The sequence below is a fragment of the Mus pahari genome, chromosome 20 (genome assembly GCF_900095145.1).
Source record: "Mus pahari chromosome 20, PAHARI_EIJ_v1.1, whole genome shotgun sequence".
Classification (NCBI taxonomy): Eukaryota; Metazoa; Chordata; class Mammalia; order Rodentia; family Muridae; genus Mus; species Mus pahari.
Genome location: NC_034609.1, coordinates 44,985,700 through 45,007,494, shown reverse-complemented (window position 1 = coordinate 45,007,494; position 21,795 = coordinate 44,985,700). Strand labels below are relative to the sequence as shown.

Below are 21,795 nucleotides of genomic sequence, written 5' to 3'. Positions count from 1 at the left end.
TTTTTTTGGTTTTTCGAGACAGGGTTTCTCTGTATAGCCCTGGCTGTCCTGGAACTCACTTTGTAGACCAGGCTGGCCTCGAACTAAGAAATCCACCTGCCTCTGCCTGGGATTAAAGGCATGCGCCACCACGCCCAGCTCTGTGGCTTATTTCTAATGTGTGCAGACTTAAAACGCCTCCGGGCACTGTTTGTCTAGATGGCAAGTGGGAAGTACACACACACCCTGGGTTTGCTTTCGTTGTGCCCCTTGCACACAAGCGCAGCTTTCTCTGTGTGTGGCCAAGCGCATGTCATGGCACATGGAGGAGTCAGGATAGCTCTTGGAAGTCAGTTCTCCCTCTCACTGTGGGTTCTGGGTTGGCACTCAGCCATCGGGTATGCACTGTAAGTCCTCTTACCCTCCGGGCCCTCTCGCTGACCCTGTTTCTGTCAGTGCAGGCAACTGGGATCACTGAGTGACCAAGCTCTTCTGTATTCACACCTTGGTCTACATAGTGAGTTCCAGGTCGACTAGGACTGTGTAGTGTGACCCACTGAAAAGAGAAGAAGCCGAGCCACCTCTCAGCAGTGCCAGAGCTGCCTGAGAGATGGAGATAGAGAGTCCCTTGGGGTTAAACAGCTCAGCACTAAATCCCAAGTGGAGAACTGGCTCCTCTGGTGGGTTTTTTGTTTTGTTTTTCATTTTTTTTCCGATGTGCAGTATATCGATGTTTTTCCTATTTGTATATATTTTTGAATAAACAAAAGACTGCCCCCTGACCTGCCCCTGACTTACATAGGGTGGGGCGTTTGTGTATTGCCAGGGGTGGGGGAGGGTGTGTCTGTATTTTTAAATTTTTAATTTAGATTTCATGTGCATTGGTGTTTTGCCAGCATGTATGTCTGTGTGAGGATGTCAGATCCTGGAACTGGAGTTACAGACAGTTGTCAGCTGCCATACGTGGGCTGGGAATTGAACCTGGGACCTCTGGAAGAGAAACCCGTGCTTTAACTGCTGAGCCATCTCTAGCCCTGTATATGTGTTTTTTTTAACTTAAAAAAATTTTTTTTAAGTTAATGGGCGTGGTGGCGCATGCCTTTAATCCCAGCACACGGGAGGCAGAAGCAGGCGGATTTCTGAGTTTGAGGCCAGCCTGGTCTACAGAGTGAGTTCTAGGACAGCCAGGGCTATACAGAGAAACCCTGTCTCGAAAAACAAAACAAAACAAAAAAAAATTTTTTTTTACATCATTTATTGTATATGTATGTGTTTACTTTTTACTTAAGTTTTTGTTTGTTTTTTTGAGACAGGGTTTTTTTGGGTAGCCCTAGCTGTCCTGGAACCTAGCTGTCTTGGAACCTAGCTGTCTGTAGGCCAGGGTGGTTTCAAACTCAAAAAGATCACCCTCCCTCTACCTCCCATGTGCTGGGATTAAAGGCATGCACCACCACTGCCTGGAGCGCGTGCATGCATGCATGCGTGTATATGCATGCATGTTTAGCTTGGCACACGTTTGGAGGTCTGAGGAAGCTTTTGGAGAGTCGGCCTCTCCTTTGAGCGCGTGGCTTCCAGAGATTGAGCTCTGCCATTGAGTTGGAGGCAAGCACCTCCCCTGCTGAGCCCCTCCCTGTGTGCTCCTTTCCCAGCTTCCAGTACTTGATGGCTTTCGCTGTCGCACTCTTCCTAGCTCCTCTGAGGCTTACCTCTTCAGGATTCTTCTCCCCAGAGGCAGTTGGCTGCAGACCCCCTAGACACGACTGCAGCTCTCCTACATTCTCTGGGCTTTGTGGGTTTAGATCGCTGGAATCTAGATGGTTCTGACAGATTCAGAAGGTATTTGACCTGCGGGTTACAGAACTTAGCAGTTATTTAACCTACAAATCCTTGGAAAACTTTGCAGATACCTTTTTGTAAGGAAGGAAGCCTTCGTGACTCAGACAGTGTTGCTTTGCAGCCGCTTGTGACCTCTCTGTGAAAATGTGCCCTCAAGCTGCATTGCCTGAAGTGACTGGCATTCGGTTCTTCCATGAGTTTCCTGCCTGAGCTCAGTGTAGCTCGTCCTTCTTGGGGCTTAGGTGTCCATGACAGATCCTGCCCGGCCTCCTTAGTGCTTGCTTAATGTGCCTTCCTTAAGAACTGTGCTGTGGGGCTGGAGAGATGGCTCAGTGGTTAAGGGCACCTTGCTCTTGCTCTGGTCCTGGCAAGAGTCACCGGCCTGCCTTGCTCAGCTTGCTTCTCAGATTTCAGGCCTGAGGAAAGAGCCCAGGGCTAAGTGGCTGGCAGGCTGGTTCTGTTCTAAGGCAGTCTCACTGTGGAGCCTTGGGCCTTGAACCCGCAGAGATAGATTAGCCTGCCTCTGCTTCCCAAGCTTTGGGTTAAGGGTGTGAAGCACTGTCCTGTCACTGGGTTTGCCCATTCTCTGCACAGTGTTAACACAATCCTGGGGCTCTGCACCCGTAGCAGGGAGCCCATCCCATGGCAATCCCTGATGAACAGCGGTGGAAGCGCCAGCTTCAGTTTCAGTTCTCTGGGCTGAGGGGCTGGTGTGGCAGTGCTCTGCCTGCCATGTATTCTCGGGCTGGACCGGTTGAGACCGTGGACACTTGTGCAGAGGGAACCCGAGGCAGGCCTGCCTTCACGGCTCCTGTCAGCCCTTTCCAGTCGTATGTCTGTGCTGCTGTAGGTGACACATGCCATGTTAGAGTAGTCTGCTCTTCCCAGCTTGGGAGACAAGAAGCCTAGTGTCCAGGCAGCAGCATCGTAGTGCTCTGTAGGGTGTGGTCTCTGGGTCAGAAGCTTGGGGTAATACATAATGAGGTTGAGGCTAGCCTGGGCTACATGAGGCTTTCTTTTTATTTTTTTATTTTTTATTATCTTTAATCTTTTCTCACAGTCCAGTTGCTATCCCCCTCCCGTTCAGCCCGCCAACAGTTCCCCATCCCATTCCTCCCCCCACCTATCTTCAAGAGGATGTCCCCACCCCACCCCCTACACCCACCAGGCTTCCCCACTCCCTGGGGCCCCGAGTCTTACAAGGGCTAGGTGCTTCTTCTCCCTGAGGCCAGACCAGGCAGTCCTCCACTGTGTATGTGTCGGGGACCTCTTTAGCTCTTTGGAAGTAAGTTTGGAATGTCCCGCCAGCTCTTGATGCCATGTCCGTGCTCCTCCGGGAAGTACTTTTAGATGTGTGGTGGATGCTTGGTGCCTAGGAGGGGGCTCAGTGGACTGAAACAGGCTGGGGAAGTGGGGCTCGTGTTACACACTTGTGAGGACCTGAATTAGGATCCCATCATCCATGTAAAAACATGGGTGTGGTTGCGCACACACCTGTAACCCTAGTGTTGGCAGGGGTGGAGACAGGAAGATGACTGGAGTTCGCCACACTAGCCTAGCAACAGGTTCAATGAAAGACCTTGTGTTAGGGAGAGTAAGGGAGGAAGTGATAGAACAGGCCACTCAGCATCCTCCTTTACCTCTCACCCAGACACAGGCATATGCAGCCCCATGACGTGTATATACCTCATACACAGCTGCATACATGTCACATACATGTCCACATACGCGTACATCCACACATATGTCTTAGACACATACATAGGTGTATACACCTCATACACTCATATGTGTGCATGCAGTCTCAATACACTCATACATACCTCACACAGGTGTATATGCCTTGCATACATGTCCACATACATGTAGGCATATCACATCTACACATGTGATATGCCTACAGGCACACACATACATACTGATCTCACACATGTGCACATACCTTACACTCCTCTCCATATACTTTACACAGTTGCATATGCTGTACATATACATGTGTATACAACTCACACATTTTACCCCACACTCTCACAAGTGCATAAAACGCTTCCTGGACAGTATGTTGTCTAAATGTAAGTAGATATTTATCTTGCAGTTTAGGGAAACATGGGTGCGTTGGGTCTTTGAGTGTAATTAATATGCCTAGGGATATTAAGTTTGTTCTAGAAGCTTCCCCTTGGAGGCAGGAGACAGTGGCTGAGGAAGTCCCTGAGATTCTAGGTGGATGGTGTTGATGCTGCTGTGGTCGTGCTGGGGCCAGCTGTGCTGTCTTGGGGTCTCACCTAATCTGTTTGCTTTCTTTTAACAGGCTGTGGTGGTACCCCAGGGTGGTGGGCAGCTGTGGGTCTTCGGTGGGGAGTTTGCATCTCCTGATGGCGAGCAGTTCTACCATTACAAGGACCTCTGGGTCCTGCACTTGGCCACCAAGACCTGGGAACAGATTCGGTAAGATTCTGGACACGAGCCTGAGCCCTGGCCTCAGCTTGTGTTCCTGACTGGGTTTGAGTTGTGGACAGGGCAAGGAGGGGCAGGGTGCTGTTCTGTGTGCTGGGAAGAGCTTTGGTGGAGGCATTGTTTGGGGTGGTGAACCGTGAGCAGTGTCGGGCCTGAGTCACCCTGTCATAGCTACTGCAAGTAGGGACCTGTTGTGTTAGGACCAGGATGGCCCAGAGTTGGAGGACAGGGCAACCAACCTTCATGGGTCTCAGGAAGCCTGACCTAGGGTGGTGGGGCTTGAGTCCACCTCTGCTGCGTGCCAGCACTATGTCTCTTTACTGTATCTGCATGAGAATTGCTGTGGAGGGGAGCCTGCTGTGCAGAATGGCTGATTGCCAGCAGACTTACTGATGTCATCCTCTTTGAGTGTCACTGAGCCCTGTTGCCAAGCACAGTGTAAGGGTGCTGTCCTTTCTGCTAATAAACCAGTAAGCCAGCGTTGGAACAGGAACCAGAGTCTCCTGACCTTTATTTATATATGCAGTGGTCTGTCTGTCTGTATGCCTGCACACTGAAAGAACGCACCAGATCCCATTATAGGTGGTTGTGAGCCACCACATGATTGCTAGGAATTGAACTCGGGACCTTTGGAAGAGTGGCGAGTCCTCTTTGAGCCATCTCTCCAGCCCCTTAGTTATCAGTCTTTTTTTTAAATGTATATGAGTACACTGTGGCTGTCTTCACACACCCCAGAAGACGGCGTCAGATCCCATTACAGATGGCTATGAGCCACCATTTGGTTGCTGGGAATTGAACTCAGGACCTCTGGAAAAGCAGTCAGTGCTTTTAACCTCTGAGCCATCTCTCCAGCCCATAATAATAGACATTTTAAATGATGCTCTGAGCCCAATAAAGGGATACACAGGGCAAAGTAGAATCTTTGTTTGTTTTTTTTTTTAAGATTTATGTATGTATGTATGTATTTATTTATTATATGTAAGTACACTGTAGCTGTCTTTAGATACTCCAGAAGAGATCTCATTACAGATGGTTGTGAGGCACCATGTAGTTGCTGGAATTTGAACTCAGGACCTTCGGAAGAGCAGTCAGTGCTCTTAACCGCTGAGCCATCTCTCCAGCCTGGCAAAGTAGATTCTATTTTTAGAGTGTGTGATTCTGCTTCTAAAATTCTTGAATTTCCAAATAAACAGTGCTCTTATCTGAGGCTCAAAATTATGTTACAAAGCAGCCTGTAGGGCAGCTTGATAGAGGGGCAGTTCCATAAATCTTTCATTCCTCCACTTTTTCTGTTTGACACAGAGTCTCACCATGTAGCCCTGGCTGGCTGAAAACTGGCTTGTAGAGAGTCCCAGTCAGGAAAGCCCAGGAGATTTCTAGTCACTTGACTCCATGTCAAGTCACGTGAGAAGCCTGTGTGCCCTCTCCTCCTCCCTCTGTCCTCCAGACCTCTGCTTGGCTTTGAACCTCATCTAGTGGATTCTGTCTGAATATATTTTTTCCCTGTACATTGGCTTTGAGAGAACAGGAGTGCTCATTATGTGAACACGATCCTTTTCCCTTGGCTCAGCACGCTGAGAGTCTGCACATCACCATGTCCCATGGCAGGCAGAGGTTTGCACTACTGTTTAGCCACAGGTTTGTGCTCTTTGGCTCTAGCTTGGCTGGCAAGCATATTCCTGTTCCATAGCTAACTGGCACTACCCAGCATCTCCAGAGACTCATTGCTGCATCCGGGCGAGTGTGGTGACTCCAGTCTCTGCTTCCCTGCGCTAGTTCATGTTTCTGTAGCTGTTGACAGTCAGCAGACATCCATGCACAGGAAGCCACTCCAGCTGCTCGCTCTCAGGAGGACAAGCCTCATGGTCACAGGAGCCTGGCAGTGCATCAGTGCTGGGGACACAGCAGTGCTCAGGGCCATTTGGAGAGTCCTTCAGGCTCCGGCTTGATTGAGAGCTGCACACAGTGCCTGGTTTACATAGAGCTGGCCTGGTTCTGGTTTTGGAGTGTAGATTCTGTGTGCATCCCTGTGAGTCAAAAAGAAGGTACACAGGCCCCGAGTACTGACTCAGAGCCTGTGGTCGGTCACCAGGCCATGTGCAGTGACACCCTTCCTGCCCCATGACTGGTAGCTGGTGCTGGTTGACATCTTTTCCTGTATTTGAAGTCTAATCAGAAAACAAAGAGGTTGGAACACTGATAGGAGAGTCTGAGCCTGCAAGGACAACAGAAACCATATCCCTGTTGGGTATCTGTCCAGCCTGGGGAGGACTGAGGCCATGCCCTGCAGAGCCCTCTTGATAGATTGTTGTTGCTTCTTGCGGTCTGTTTCTGTTTTGATTTTCTGAGATAGTCAAGTTAACAACCAGGAACAGCCGCCACACTGCCAGGCCTGAGAACCTGTATGAGTAAGGGCTGATGATCCCCATCACTCATGCAAAGCCGGGCGCCGTGGCACACACTAGCCTGAACACTATGGGGAGGATGTGGGGGAGGAGACAGGTCCAAGACCAGCTGAGGGAGTTAATCCTGTTTCAGTGGGAGACTGGCTCAGTAGATGAGTAGAGAGAGATTGAGGAATTTACCAGTGTCGATCTGTTTTCCACTTAAGCCAGAAAGACTTAAGAATGCACATGTGTAACACCCCGCCAATATACACAATCATAAATAAAGTATATGATTGAGTATTCTTAGTGCATTCACTTGGACATTGCAATATACAGTGTCAGTCTTTGGATTTCTAGGCCCTAAAAAGAAACACTGCTCCTCAGCCACCCAGTCCCCACTTCGTCTCAGTTTGCCTCTTATGGCTGCTGGGAGAAGTCTGAACCACTGTTGCCTTCGGTGTCTGTCTGTCCCTCAGCATGAGCTTTTCAAGTTTGCCATGTTGTAGTGTGTGCAGTGTTTAATTCCACAGACCAGTGATCCATTTGTCGTTGGTGGGTATTGGGATTTCTATATTTTCATATGCACTAATGCTTACTTCAATAGATAATCAAGAAAAATTAGTGTAAAAGTGTGTGTGGTTAGCCAGGTGTGGTGGTGCATGCCTTTAATTCCAGCACTTGGGAGGAGGAGGCAAGCAGATCTTTGTAAGTTTGATAGACCTTGTGACCTCGAGTGTGGAATTCAGTCCTTTGCTAAGCTTGGCATGGCCTTGGCCAGTGGGTACTGTGTAGTGTTGACGTGCAGTCATGGCAGAACTCTGCACCAGTGCTGAGTGCTTGACGGAGCTGCACTGGGGTCGGATGCATGGACATCCTCTGTGACTAGCTCACAGCGGGTGGCTGGCCCGCCCGGGCTGGGGTTGGACTCCTTGGCTGGCAGCACTCCCTGTGGGAATGCCCTTCTGCGCACAGCCCAGAAGAGCTAAGAGCCTGGCGCCCACACCATTGTGTGTGTCTTTGTGCTATACATAGGCTTCTGCATGAGTGGGGCAGGCTAATTTTTTTAACTCCATATTTAGGATTGACGGCAATTGAAAACCCCATTGGAGATTGGAATATAAATGGGCTCTTGGGAGAGTGACTCTGTTTTTCTAGAGGGGAACGTGGAACCTTTTTATAGCCCCTTCCCTTTTTTTTTTTAGTTACAAAATAGTGGTGTTTCACTGCTGCTGCCACAAGTGAGCAGAGTCCTTGGCATCTGACTCAGCCAGAGGATGACCTGTGGGGTTCCTGTTGAGGAAGCTGTTAGGAGCCTGGGCTGTACCTCCATGATTCTGGGGACATATACCAGCTTGCCAGGGGCCTTGACTTCTGTCACTGGGTGGCGGGGAATGCCCCATCTCCTCTGTGTCTGTTGTAGAGTGATTTGATGTCTGAGGTGTGTTGAGTGTGCTGCTTCGGTCGGACAGTGAGCACCTTCTCCAGCCTCCTCACGTGCCAGTGTCCGCAGATCTCCACGGGAGCTTGCCTCTGACCGCAGCACTCAGTTCTGCCTTGAGCTTGTGCCTGTGAGAACACAGCTGTGCTGCCTCCTCACCCTGGGATGTGGCCTGCTTCCCAAGAAGGCCTTTGCCCATGTGCACAGGCCCCTCTGCAGCATGAGTCAGGAAGCCTGCATGTATGTGACGCTCTGCCTCAGACTGGCTCTTCTGAGCCTGGAAATTGATGTCTGCTGATTTTAATCATGAGTACTGATGCTAGAACATGCTCACTAACTTACAAGGAATAGAAAGCCAGGGGAAGGCAAATACATTGGTTGGCAAATTGTACACCCTCCATCTAGTGAGGTTTTCTGTGCAGGGTTATAAGTAAGGGTGAAGGAGACTTGACTGTGAAGCTGCCATCCGGATAGAGTGGGAAGGGAAGGCTACACAAAAGGTGCCTGAAGCTTGAGTCTCTAGGATGTGTGTCTAGAGAAGGTATTAATGGCCTCTGGCTGACCTTCTGTAGACAAGTGTGCTGGCCATCCTGAGTAGCATCGGCAGGGAGGCTGGCGATGTGAAAGGCCTCGTGGAGCACTGAGAAGTCCTCCTTCTGGATTGAGTCAGGGCAGCTCGCACCCTTGTGATGTGCCTTGAACACTGCATCTGAACGCTCAGGAATGGTGTCTTCAGGGCAGGAGCCTTCCAGTGTTGAGAGTCTGTGTGTGTGTGTGTGTGTGTGTGTGTGTGTGTGTGTGTGTGTTTGGTGGGAGCCTTGAGGCAAGAGTGTCTCTCTGTAACAGAACACTGACTATCCTGGACTAGCTTTGTAGACCAGGCTGGCCCTGAACTCACTGCTACCACTGCTGCCTTCCGAGTGCTAAGGTTGAAGGCGTGTGCCACTTCACCTGACCTTTTTTGTTTTTTGTTTTTGTTTTTTTTTTTTTTTTGTAAATTGTATTTTATTTGTTGTGTGTGGGGCAAGACTGTGGTTGTGGGTGCCTGTGGAAGCCAGCAGAGGGCGTCAGATCCTCAAGATGCATGGCTGTGAGCTACCCAGTGTGTGTGCTCCAAACTGACCCCGAAATTTCTAGAAGAGCAACAAGTGCTTTTAACTTCTGAGCAGTGTCCAGCCCACAGCCTTGGGGATTTTCACATAAAACCCTGTTTGTAGAATCTTCCCATCCCCCGTGGGAGCAGTGGAAGGACCTGGAGAGAATACTGCACAGTGGGGCTGAGTAGGGCCAAGTGGGGCCGAGGCACTGATTCCCCAGTAGGAGGAGAGGATCTCTTAAAGAGCAGGCACTGTGGCCTTCCTCTGGCTGCCAGCGCTTTTCCGCAGTGGCAGGTGCTCCTCCCTCCTCCTCCCTCCTCCCTCCCACCCCTCTCCTCTCTGTCTGTTCACTGGGGAAAGCTCGAGGAGTACAGAAGGCAGGCAGCAATGACGCTGTTCAGATCAGAGCCTTAGATGGTGTGTTTATAGCCTGCGTTGTCTTCCATTCTTAGGAAGTCTTAGGCTGATTCTTTTTAAACAGTGTTATCTGCTAGAATGTAGTAGAGTTTCCACTTAAGCCTGTACCTGGGGAAGTGTGTGTGTGTGTGTGTGGGGGGGGGGGTTGGAGATTGGAGATGTGGGGAGGTAGTATGTGTGTGGAGGCCAGAGATCAGTATTTGCAGTATTTGGTGTCTTCTTCTTCTGTTATTGGGGGGGGGGGTTGAGACAGGGTTTCTCCGTGTAGCCTTGGCTGTCCTAGAACTCACTATGTAGACCAGGCTGGCCTTGAACTCAGAAATTTGCCTGCCTCTGCCTCCCAAGTGCTGGGATTAAAGGCATGCGCCACCACTGCCCGGCAGAATTTTTTTTTTAACATTTATTTATTTTGTTTCTATGAGCACACTGTAGCTGTCTCCAGACACCAGAAAAGGGCATCCGATCCCATTACAGATGGTTGGGAGCCACCATGTGGTTGCAGGGAATTGAGTTCAGGACCTCTGGAAGAGCAGTCAGTGCTCTTAACTGCTGAGTCATCTCTCCAGCCCTAGAATGTATTTTATTAGTGTACTTTGAAGTTCTTTATTTGACAGAATCTAATTTTTGTATTTTACCTAAAATATATTTATTCCAAGTCAGAGATTCTGCTATTCAGGAAGCCTTTTTTTCTGTCCGGGATTTGAACCCAGGGTCTTTCACATGCTTGGGAGACACTCTTGCTCCTTCCTGAAGTCCTGTAGCACCGGCTGGACCGTCAGGCTGATTCCGGTCATTCGAGGAGATAATGAAGGGAACTTACTAAGTTCATTGAAAATGGAGATCAAGGGCTGAGGTTACGGTTCAGTGGTCAAGAGTTCTGGCTGCTTCCAGAGGAACAGGGTTCAGTTGCCAGGACCCAAATGGCAGCTCGCAGCTGTTGTAACTCCAGTTCCGGGATCTAATGACTTATGGTTTGTAAGTGTACCTGGCACCTACATGGGACACATGGCACACAAGCATGTGTGAGCTAGACCCCACACACATAAAATACATTCAAATGAAGATTTAAAATCAGTGGATAAACCTTAAAACACACACACACACAAAATACCTAACAATGTTTTTTTTATTCCTCTTCATTTTAGATCAACAGGGGGTCCTTCAGGTCGAAGTGGGCATCGGATGGTGGCCTGGAAGCGACAGCTAATTCTTTTTGGTGGCTTCCATGAAAGTGCAAGGTTTGTACGGCAGATTGGAGCTCCTGTGGAGCTGGAGCTGTGGTAGAGGCCCACGAGCAAACAGTCTGATCACGAGTGGAGAAGTTGTCGTTCACTCGCTCACTCCCTAGGTGTGGCAGCCGCAGGGATGGACAGCCACGTGAAATAGTGAGGAAAGGGTGGGTCTGTCCTTACATTACATCATCAGCTACTGTGCACAAGGTTGCAGGTGGAGCCAGCACAGCCCTACCCTCTTAGAGACCTGCAGATTGCCAGTCACCATTCCACGGTGGGGTTTTCGGGGGAGGGGGGGTGCTGGGGAGTGGCAGTCATTTATTTAAGACTCTTTAGGGGGCCCGAGAGCTGGCTCACTAGGTGAGAGCACTTGCTGCCCCCCTAGAGGACCTGAGCTCAGCTTCCAGCACCCGCGTCTGAGCTCAAAACAGCTGTTACTCACCTCCAGGGCGTCCTGTGCACCCAAGCCATCACACAGATAAGCCTTTTAAAAGTATAAACCTATTTGGGAAGCAGACAGACAAAATGACAGTCCCATACTGAATGCAGTCACCATCTGTATTAAATTAGCTTGACTTTTAAATGCCACCATTCGGAGTTTTCCTTGAGAAAGTTATTTATCTTCAATTCACAGTGAATTTTTTTTTTTTTTTGAATTGAGAGTTGCAGTTTGAAACCTGAGCAAACTGGATTGTAGTAAGTCTTCTGGAAGCCTGGAGGCTCCATCCTCCATGTGCTTGTTGAGAGACTTTGGGTTTGAGAGGCAGCCATCAGTCAGTTCCCCTGGATTTCTTGCCATTTCTCCAGGACAGAAGAGGCCGATGACCAACTCTCCCACTGCAGCCTTCAGGGATCACTGTGGCCTTCAAACCTGTAGTGTGGACTATTCAGATGCACCGGGTTGAGCAATGGTTGTCTCAACCTGCACGTGGTCCTTTGTGGACAGTTAGCTCTTCACAGCTGTAGGGCAGTGGCTCTCCTGTGACAGCCACTCCATAATACCAAGCCTCCTATCACGACCTCTGTGCTGAGGACCTTGGTACCTGAATCTCTGGCTGTGAGCAGAGCTAGTGTTAGGTGGAAACTTCTCTCATGCTTGGATGGGGGGTGAGAAGGCTTTGTTATTGTCCTTTGACTATGGGATGCTCTGCCCAGTTCTTACCAAACTCGTCTCCAGTCCAGTCATGTGATCAGTTAGAGTCACTGTCTGTCTTAAGGTCTCAGAGTAGCTGAATTTCATGTCTTAACAGACGGCAGTTGTCACTGGGTAGGAGCTGAATAAGTTTCAGGGTAAGCTCTCCTGTGTCTGGCTGCTGTGGCTTTTCATTCTTTTGTAAATGCAGGATCTACAAGCCCTTGCTTGGATTACTTGAAACACATAACTGGGTGAAATACACGTTTGCCTTCCTGTTTTCCCTACCATCTCTGTGGTCCTTTTCTCCTCCCAGGGACTACATCTACTACAGTGATGTGTACACCTTCAGCCTGGACACCTTCCAGTGGAGCAAGCTGTCCCCATCAGGCCCCGGGCCCACGCCCAGGTCAGGCTGCCTGATGGCTGTCACTCCCCAGGGCAGCATAGTCATCTATGGAGGTTACTCAAAGCAGGTAAGGGCCACAGTACTGGGAATGAAAGGAGCTTCCTCCTGCCGCTCCTCAGTGTCTACTGAGGCTTCCCTGAGCTGTGAGCAGCTTTCCCTGAGCTGTGAGCTGCAGTGGCATGGCTCTGCTCCTCTTTAACACACACACAAGCTTTGCTTTGTTTTGTGTTTTGAGGCTGAGTTTCTCTGCCTGTCCTAAACTCACTTTACAGACCAGGCTGGGCTCAAAATCACTGAGATCAGCCTTTGCCTTCTGAGTTCTGGGATTAAAGTTAAGTGCCACTACCACCTGGCCAGAGATGGGTTTGTGTGTGTGTGCGCGCGTGCGTGCGCGCACGCGTGCGTTCTTTTGTTCGTTTGTTCATTCGTTAGAGCGTGCTGGTGTGAATAGGTCGGGCATTAACATCGGGAGTCTTCCTCATTTGCTCTTTGCCACACTGTTTTGAGCAGGCCTCTCCTGGCACATGCTTGCCTGTGGCTGTGGCTCTGCCATCTCTCAGCACTGGGGCCACAGATACGGCCTACCAAGCCTGGCTTTGCACGAATAGGTAATAGCTTGCCAGCCTCCTATGGTCACTGCTGTGAACAGTCTGTATTTACATTGTAACCATTGTAATGGCTCTGTGTCTGCAGGCAACTGTAGCAGTGCTGCCATGCCAGTACTTGGAGCACTTGTGTCTGCAGACGCTGCTACCCACTTGCCCTGCTTCTCACTGTGTGTTGCAAGTCCTGATATCGCCACGAATCAGAGATAGAATACTTTCTCATTTTTTCTTTAAAATCCTTTATGATCCAAAAATTCTTGAATACATAGTTAACCTGAAGTTTTAAGTGAACGCCTGCATGTCCCAGAGAGTCTGCCATTCCTGTTTTAGCTTAGCTGTGTGAGCATGCATTCACACATGTGCAGGGTTATCCCTGAATGTGTGAGTGAGTGTGTCTACATGTTCATTCGTGTGGGAGTCAGATAGAGGTCAGTGTCGAATGTCACATGGCTTACTGCAGTCAGTGAACACACCCGACTGTCACTATAGTGTGACTCTTCTTCCCATCAGGCCCCATGCAGTCCTTTCTGCCTTGTTAGCTCTTGTACTCCACAACCTTCAGCTTATTGCTTTTTTAAAAAAAATTTAAGAATGTCTTTCATTTATTGTTCTGATGATTTCATACACGTTTTCAATGAGTCTAGATTATATCTAACCCAGCTCTCCCCGACATCTCCCAGCATGCCCCGCAGCCTTACTGCCCTTCAGTCTGTGGTTTGTAACTGAGTCCAGCTAGCACAGACTGTCAGAATGGCTGATCCTGGTTGGCTCGATCTCATAAAGGGCTGTGCACAGCATAGCTGCTCTGCCTTTCACGAGTGAAAGGCTGCATCGTGTCCTAAGTCGGCTTTCCCAGCACTCCTCCCCATGCCCCAGAGCACTCCTCCCCGTGCCCCAGCCTTTGCGTTCTGCCTCCTCCTCAGTGAGGCTCCCTGAGCCCAAGTGTGTGGGGACTGGGGTCAGTGTTGCACTTAATTAAGGCAGAGCACTCAGCAGCTACTTGTAAGCTATTTGTCCAGTTCTGGGTCTCCATGTTTACTGCTACCCACTGCAGAGAGAGGGAGAGAAGGAGACAGAGACACACACTTCTGTTACCAAGGGAGAGGGCAGCACGAATCTGTGGGTAGAAACAGCAGTAGAGGTTTCTACCCTAGGGCCTATGACCCCTCAGCCATTGGCCTTTGGCCATGTTTGCTGCACCAGGCCTCAGATGTGATTGGTGGTCAGTCGCCCCCAGAACCTCAATGCACTATTCACCAGTGGACACATGGTGTCTGCATGGTCAGTATTAGAGCATTCGGGGGTCACCTCTTGTAACACTGTTGATGAGTTTTCTTGCCTGGTGACCTACATTGTACCTTCTGCAATATGAGAGCTAGCCAGCTAGTGAAGAAGTTTTCAGGTCAGTTCTATCCTGATTGTCTTCTAAGCAAAGCGTGTAGTAGAGTCAGCAGTAGGGTTTACCATCTTAGTGGGTAACCAAGAGCTTGTGTTGTCTTAGCTGTTTCTGGGACCTCCTTGACCAGTAACTCAAATTAAGCTATCTTATACCTGGCTCAGATTTTCATTTATAAATCCATGTCTTCTAGGGTAGTCACTGTCCACACATACAGGACACCTGTGTTCAAATTCCATATCCATCTGTCTGTCTGTCTGTCTGTCTGTCTGTCTATCTATCTAAATTCATTGAGTTAGGTAATTTAGTTAAGCAATAGTGAGTTTCTGTGAGGGTTTTCATGCACCCTGAGTTTTGGGGTGAACCACAGTCACCCCTCCTCTCCCTGCTCCTCCTGTCACCGTGCTCAAGCGTTTTAACTCCTAGTGTTCTCCCATCTCTCCGGTCACGTCCGCGCTTCCCTGGGTCTGCTCTGAGTGCTCCAGGTGGCATGTCGCTGGTCCTCCGCAGTCCCCTTGCCTGTAGGTGGCATCTGAATGGCCTGCTTTCAGCACGATGAGCATCAAGGCTCGCGTAGTTGAGGAGGGCCAGTGGGGCTGCAGTACACACCGGGGCCCTTTTTCTGATAGTGCAGTAAGATACTACGGACTAGGGACATATAAAGGAAAGAGAGTTTGTTTCAGCCCTCCTAGACAATGAAGGAACACTGCTATAAAGTGAACTGAGAGGGTTGGACATGGATGGTTCATGGCAGATGGGGTCACAGTGGTGCATCATTTGTGAGAGGAAACACACCCAGGGGGCCTGAGGTCTGAGGTCAGACTTGCTATTTCCTTAGAGCTTGATTCACAAAAACACTCTGAGGGCTGGAGAGACTTCTCAACGGTAAGAGCACTGGCTGCTCTTCCAGAGGTCCTGAGTTCAATTCCCAGCAACCCCATGGTGGCTATATATATATATATATATATATATATATATATATATATATATATATATATATAATAAATCTTAAAGCCACAAAACCAGCTTGAGAGCAGCATTGGTCTCTGAGGACAGTATCCCCTGTGCCCACTTACCTCCCAGCTGCCATTCTTGCCATAGCCTTTGGACAGCACAGATGGAAAGGGGTCAGGGCTGACAGCCCCGAGCTCAGTCAGCATGCAGGACTTGTAGGACCTGAATGGTGCCCTGGTGGAAAGGTAACAGGAGGGACGACGAGGGATGTGTGGGCCGGTTGGACCCTGCATGTACCCGGGTGGGATAAGCAGCAGCACTGCTGCCAGGACAGGGCCGGGCTGTGGCTCAGCCTTTCTGTAAAGACTGTAAGATGAAGTGTAGTAAGAAGGAGAATTGAAGCACAGACGTACAAGGAAGACGCTTAAATGGACTGGCGTCTCCCACAGGGTAAGTATCGTACCTAGCAGCTGTGTGGTCCCCGGGTGCTGAGTAGATGTGTGTGCCCTGCCCCAGGCCCAACAGCCAGTGAGCATCGCTGTTGGATGCTCAAGGTGTCCCAGAGATCTAAATGGTGGTGGCATGCTTCTTTCCACACAGTGAGTCAGAGTGTCACCTGAATGGTGGACGGCTGGTCACACACGGGCTGCAGTTGGGTACAGTCGAACTGTGCAGGCCTGTGGGTAAACGGGGGTTCTGTGCAGAGCACTGAGCAGGGTCTCAGTGTGGCTGGCCATTGGCGGTGGCTTTAAAATCAGTCAGCCCGATCCGGGCCTCCATGGGGCTGCAGCTCCTCTCTGCTGCTCCTGTAGCACAGCAGGGCTGCTTCTCAGGACCCCTTTGTTTTGCAGAGAGTCAAGAAAGATGTGGACAAAGGCACCCAGCACTCAGACATGTTCCTGCTGAAGCCTCAGGAAGGGGGAGAAGGTACTGCTGTGCCTTGAGACTTGGCTTGGCTGTGTCCTTGGGGTGGGTTACGTTTAACGCCGGTGAAGAAGCGAAGTGAAGCCTGTGCCTCCCTCTTATCAAGTGGGAACTGCATGGAGTTTCCTGGAGCTGGCCTGGAGCCAAGGACCACACTGCCTTTCTCTGGAGTGGCTGGGCCAAGATGCCTGTGTGACAGGAGTGCCTTTTCTGTATCTTGCAACCCAGCAGGAGCCCAAGGCACTCAGCCACTTGTGTCCCCCATCAAAGCCATGTGTGACATTTGAGTTCTTAGGTATCGCCTTCATGCTTAGAGGTAGATGGGGAAGCACTTAGGGAAGGGACCTGTTCTTGTGTTCTCAGGGCCCAACGTGTGGAAGCTGTGTGGACAGATGTGAGGGTGCTCAGAGAGGAGGGAGGGGCTGCTGCTTCCCTGTCCTTCTTGTCGTCTGTGTTCTTATGTAGAACACAGAAATGTTGCTAGAATGTGGAGTTCTGTGGGTTTGGGCTCCTGTTTTACTGGGGACCGTGGCCTGGGCTTTGGGGTGCGCAGCTTGGGGCTGAGGCTGAGCTCTGGTGCCAGGGCTGCTACAGAACGGACTGTGCTCTGCAGCCCTCGGGGTCTCTGCCATGAGGTCAGAAAAGTGCGCACAGATGTCTTCCTCCTCTTCTGTTCTAGCATTCTCCAGTGATGTCTCTGAGCTGACCCACCCATGAACACTTCTGGGTGACTGCAGTGGCCTGCAGTGCAAGGGACTGGGGAGATCATTTGTCCCCTAGGTTTGGGGACCTGAGGCTAGACTCCCTAACCTGTGTGCCCAGAACCGAGCCCTGTGAAGAGGGAATCCCGTGTCAGGAGCAGCACACCTGCTGAGCTCGTACAGTGAAGGATGGTGGCCTCACTCCGGGCTGCGGGCTGGTGTGTTTCAGTCTCCGGTCCTTCCCCACAGCGCCTACTGCTGCTGATGAGCCGACTTGGTGACCATACCCCAGTACATGGTCGCTAGCACTTTTTAATGACAGGCTAGCTGTTTCTTCCTGAAGTAGTGGTTAGACCTTTCTGTGTCATACTCAGCACTGTCTGTCGGTCAGATGAATGTGGCATCGGTGAGAAAAGCACCGAGCCTCCTAGCCATCTGCAGGGGAGAGGTGGTGTCACACAGACAGGGCAAGCCGCCTTAGGACCCCAGGACAGGGCGAGCCGCCTTAGGACCCCAGGACAGGGTGAGCCGCCTTAGGACCCCAGGGGAGAGGTGGTGTCATACGGACAGGGCAAGCCGCCTTAGGACCCCAGGACAGGGCGAGCCGCCTTAGGACCCCAGGGGAGAGGTGGTGTCACACGGACAGGGCGAGCTGCCTTAGGACCCCAGGGGAGAGGTGGTGTCACACGGACAGGGCGAGCCGCCTTAGGACCCCAGGGAGGCGTACTTCAGCTCATGAGCCTCCTCTAGCAAGATGGCACCTCCACCTCTGTTTCTTCTGCCTCTCAGTAATCGGTGCCAGGGTCCCTTAGAAGGCAGCGTCACAGCTGAGCTTTGAGGACAGGCCTTGAGGGTTGCTGAGTGGCATCTCTCTTCTTTCACAGGGAACAAAAGGAGGCTCCTTCCCTAAACAGTCTCAGATGCTTGAAACTATGCTCCCCCACGAGCCTGGGTTCTCTGTGTGTCCTTCATTGGTTCTCAGGGAGCCCTCTCACCCCTTCCTCTGTTTTTTCCTTACAGGCAAATGGGCTTGGACCAGGATTAACCCTTCAGGGGTCAAGCCTACTGCAAGGTCTGGCTTTTCTGTGGCTGTGGCTCCAAATCATCAGATACTGGTCTTTGGGGGCGTGTGTGATGAGGAAGAGGAGGAGAGCCTGGAGGGCTCCTTCTTCAGTGACCTGTATATCTACGATGCTGCCAAGAGTCGCTGGTTCGCCGCACAGCTGAAGGTAGCCCAGGCCCCTGGGTCTTGCATATACCTGCCTGTCTCCGCCCGCTCTCAAGCCTGCTCCTTCCTCTTTTTTTTTTTTTGGTTTTTTGAGACACGGTTTCTCTGTGTGTAGCCTTGGCTGTCCTGGAACTCAAGCTGTAGACCAGGCTGGCCTCGAACTCAGAAATCCACCTGCCTCTGCCTCCCAAGTGCTGGGATTAAAGGCGAGTGCCACTATGCCCAGCTCCTGCTCCTTCCTCTTGAAGGCACATGTACTCTTCTGTGCGGGTCGGGGGACTGGGCTTGGGACCCTTTTGGCTTTGTGGCCCGATCCTTCTTGATGTCAGCCACAACTCTCTGGCAGTTCCTGACCCATAGGTGAGGTGCTAAGACATGGCAGTTAATGTCTGTTACTTGAACCCATCCCTGGCATTTATTTATTTATTTATTTATTTATTTATTTATTTATTTATTTATTTATTATGTGTAAGTGCACTGTAGCTGTACACTCCAGAAGAGGGCGTCAGATTTCATTACGGATGGTTGTGAGCCACCGTGTGGTTGCTGGGATTTGAACTCAGGACCTTTGGAAGAGCAGTCGGCGCTCTTAACTGCTGAGCCATCTCACCAGCCCCCATCCCTGGTTTTTTTCCAATCACCCTTTCAACTGTCACTGTCACTGCAGCTACTGCCTAGGACTTGCCCGGAACAGACAGACTAGCATGTGATAGATAGTTCATGAAGGACCCCAGGCAGCCCTGACATCTCCACAGGTAAACGGCTTGGCGTGCAGGGAGCTAATGAGTACCTGCTGCATGCTCAGCCGCGTGGAAGGGTCTCTGATAGAAAGAAAGCAGCCTTGCACGTGTGGGCCCCTGCTCTGAGGAGCTACACTAGGCACGGCCACTCGGGGTCCCCGACGTTGCCAAGAGCACTGAGCCCCACTGCGTAGGTTACTTCTTATTTAAAGATGACTTGGCCCTCAGGCCCCTTGATGTTCTGTGTGAGACTCGCACTGCGGCCTCAGGATGAAGTGGGCCTTGAGTCTAGAACAGGGAGCTGACCCAAGTTGGCTGGAGGCCATAGCTGGAATATTTAAATATAGCCCAGCAAAGGCATCATGTGAGCACAGCGTTTTGCCCAGTGACAGAGGCTACTACAGCGTTACTTGGGTGCGCTCTGCAGAGTGGCCAGAGAGACAAAGTGCATGTCCTCCTGCAGGGGGACCTGGTGGGTGGGAGGGTACCTTGGAAGTGCTGGTAACTGAGAGGGTCCTCCTCCTGGGTGTGGTCTTGAAGATGAATAGAGTGCTGACCTCTTGTCAGCCAGTCCTACTGTTGGCTAGGAGTGGCGTCTGTGTCCCTCCTGTAGATAGGAATTGTGAATGGATCGGATTTCCCAAGACAAGCCTCAGACATATACTGCCTGCATGTTAGCCTGGCCTGGTCTTACTGGGTGCTTCCCCGTGTGGGACTCAGGCATGACAGTCCCTCTTTATAGTGATGGCTAGGACTCTGTTCCTGGATGGCCACCCCTGCTTCCCGGAGTGTCGGTTCTTCCTACTGCACCGCTCCACTCCTCTTCCCACAAGCCTTTGATTGGCATGTTAGAGCTAGGGCTGTCACTGCCCTACGGTACAACTTGAGTTGTGTTAACAGGGCCCCAAGTCGGAGAAGAAGAAACGGAGGCGGGGCAAAGCAGAGGATCCTGAAGGTGCCACTGAACAGGAGACTGGGGGGAGCAGTGCCCCAGAGCCACTGGAGGTGATAAAAGAGGTGGTGTCTGAAGACGGGACAGTGGTCACCATTAAGCAAGTGCTCACTCCCTCGGGGTTGGGGGTGCAGCCCCTACCTAAGGCTGACGACAGTGCCTCAGAGGCCAGCAGCTCTGGGCAGGAGCCATGTCCACGTTCCAATGCCATGCTGGCGGTCAAGCATGGACTGCTCTACGTCTATGGTGGCATGTTTGAAGCTGGTGACCGCCAGGTGACCCTTAGTGACCTGTACTGCCTTGACCTTCATAAGATGGAAGAGTGGAAAACCTTGGTGGAGATGGATCCAAGTAAGCCTGGTGGGCGAGGGCGAGGGCGAGGGCGAGGGCGAGCCCGGGGATGGGGAAGGCTTACTTGACACACTCCTGAGTGCTCTGGGTGTCCTGGGTGCTAGCAGGGACAAAGTGGGGAACAGCGTAAGTCCCTGGTACTGGGCCAGGCCTGCTGCACTTGCCTTCCTTCTCCAGGGACAGTGCAGAGCAGGCAGGACTTCCTGCCCTTGGTGTCTGGCACTCTGGGGTGGTAGCTCTCCCCGTCTTTGCTCTGTAATCCTGACATACTCATTTATCCCATACTGCTGGTGGTTCTTTGATAGTCTGTGTGTTCCTGGCTGACTTGGGACTTGCTATGTAATCCAGGCTGGCCTCAAACTGAAGTAGATCCACCTGACTCTGCCTCCTGAGTGCAGGGATTAAAGGTGGGACCTGCCACACCTGGGTCCGTCATCCTCTCTTTGAGACTCAAGACTAAACCTGCATGTCTAGGGAAAGGCTCTGCCCATAGTGTAGGGGTCCAGGGAGAGCCAGCCTCCATTCAGCTGCCCATGGCTAGGATGGCAATATGGCTGGAGTTAGTGCCCGCCACAGGGGCTCAGGCCCAGGTTGCCATGAGGCTTTAGGGTAGGAAAGTTGGTTCCCATCCCATGCCTGGGTGGAAGGAGGAAGAGGCTCTGTGAGGTGGTGCCTGGACCCCAGACTGCACCCAGAACCCCATGTGGGTTATGCTTTGTCAGAATCCCAGGAGTGGCTGGAGGAGTCGGACGAGGACGAGGACAGCAGCTCAGATGAAGAGAGTGCAGACGGAGAGGATGAAGACCAGGAGGAGGACAGTGCTGAGGAGGGAGCAGGTGAGAGCCACAGTCAGATGCAACTGCGCCATGCTGCTGCTGAGGGACCTGCTCGACAGTGCTTGTGTTGGGGTGGGTCTAAGCAGGTTCCCATTCAGTGTACCCCCGCCCTGACCCCTCTGAACTGCCTGACTGAGCAACCTCTTTCTCGTTTTTCCTTTTGGGATGGGAAGATCCGCAGCACCCAGAGGTGGCACGTGGGAAGCAGTAGGAAGAGTACCTGTCCCGGACTGAACAGCACTGGCTGAAGCTTGCCTGGAGCCATGTGGGGCCTGAAGCGAAGGGGAAGAAAGTGTTGGAAGTGGCCCAGGCCATGGCAAAAGCATGCTTTGATGATGCAGGTCAAGATGTCGCACAGGCCAGACAGTAGACTGAGCCATGGTTTCAACATCACTGGTGTCAAGCCAGGAGTGAGGAGACCCTGCAGAGTGGTCTTCTGTGAGCCTTGGGTGCCCAGTCTGATGGGGGCTAGCCTGCCTTCACAGTGGCTTCTGTCCATGCTGAGCGAGGGTTAGAGTGGGGTGTGAATTTGAAGCCCACAGGCTGTGTGCTTCTGTCCTAATAAAACTGGGCTGTGTGCTCTAAGGTTTTCTTTCTTCTACAGAGCAAGACGCCCGTACCGATGTGCTATGTGTCATCAGACTGCAGGTCACCAACAACCCAGCAGTCACTTGAAGCTGCTGTGCTAGCTGGCCTTCTCTGCCACCTGGCCTTGTTCTGTGGGTCT

At 51.3% G+C, this 21,795-nt stretch overlaps 1 protein-coding gene across 3 annotated transcripts in view; it reads left to right on the top strand.

The window, feature by feature from the left end:
- Positions 1–21,795, top strand: part of Klhdc4 (kelch domain containing 4) — a 29,178-nt gene extending 7,383 nt beyond the window's left edge. For 2 of the 3 annotated variants that reach the window (XM_029532715.1, XM_029532714.1), the window contains 8 exons: positions 4,124–4,260; positions 10,754–10,846; positions 12,289–12,448; positions 16,188–16,263; positions 17,982–18,190; positions 19,830–20,232; positions 20,955–21,068; positions 21,242–21,795. In XM_029532715.1, the coding sequence (XP_029388575.1) occupies positions 4,124–4,260; positions 10,754–10,846; positions 12,289–12,448; positions 16,188–16,263; positions 17,982–18,190; positions 19,830–20,232; positions 20,955–21,068; positions 21,242–21,279 (1,230 nt within the window). In that variant the 3' untranslated portion in view covers positions 21,280–21,795. The remainder of the gene's footprint in view (positions 1–4,123; positions 4,261–10,753; positions 10,847–12,288; positions 12,449–16,187; positions 16,264–17,981; positions 18,191–19,829; positions 20,233–20,954; positions 21,069–21,241) is intronic. The other variant, XM_021220488.2, reaches the window with a different exon arrangement.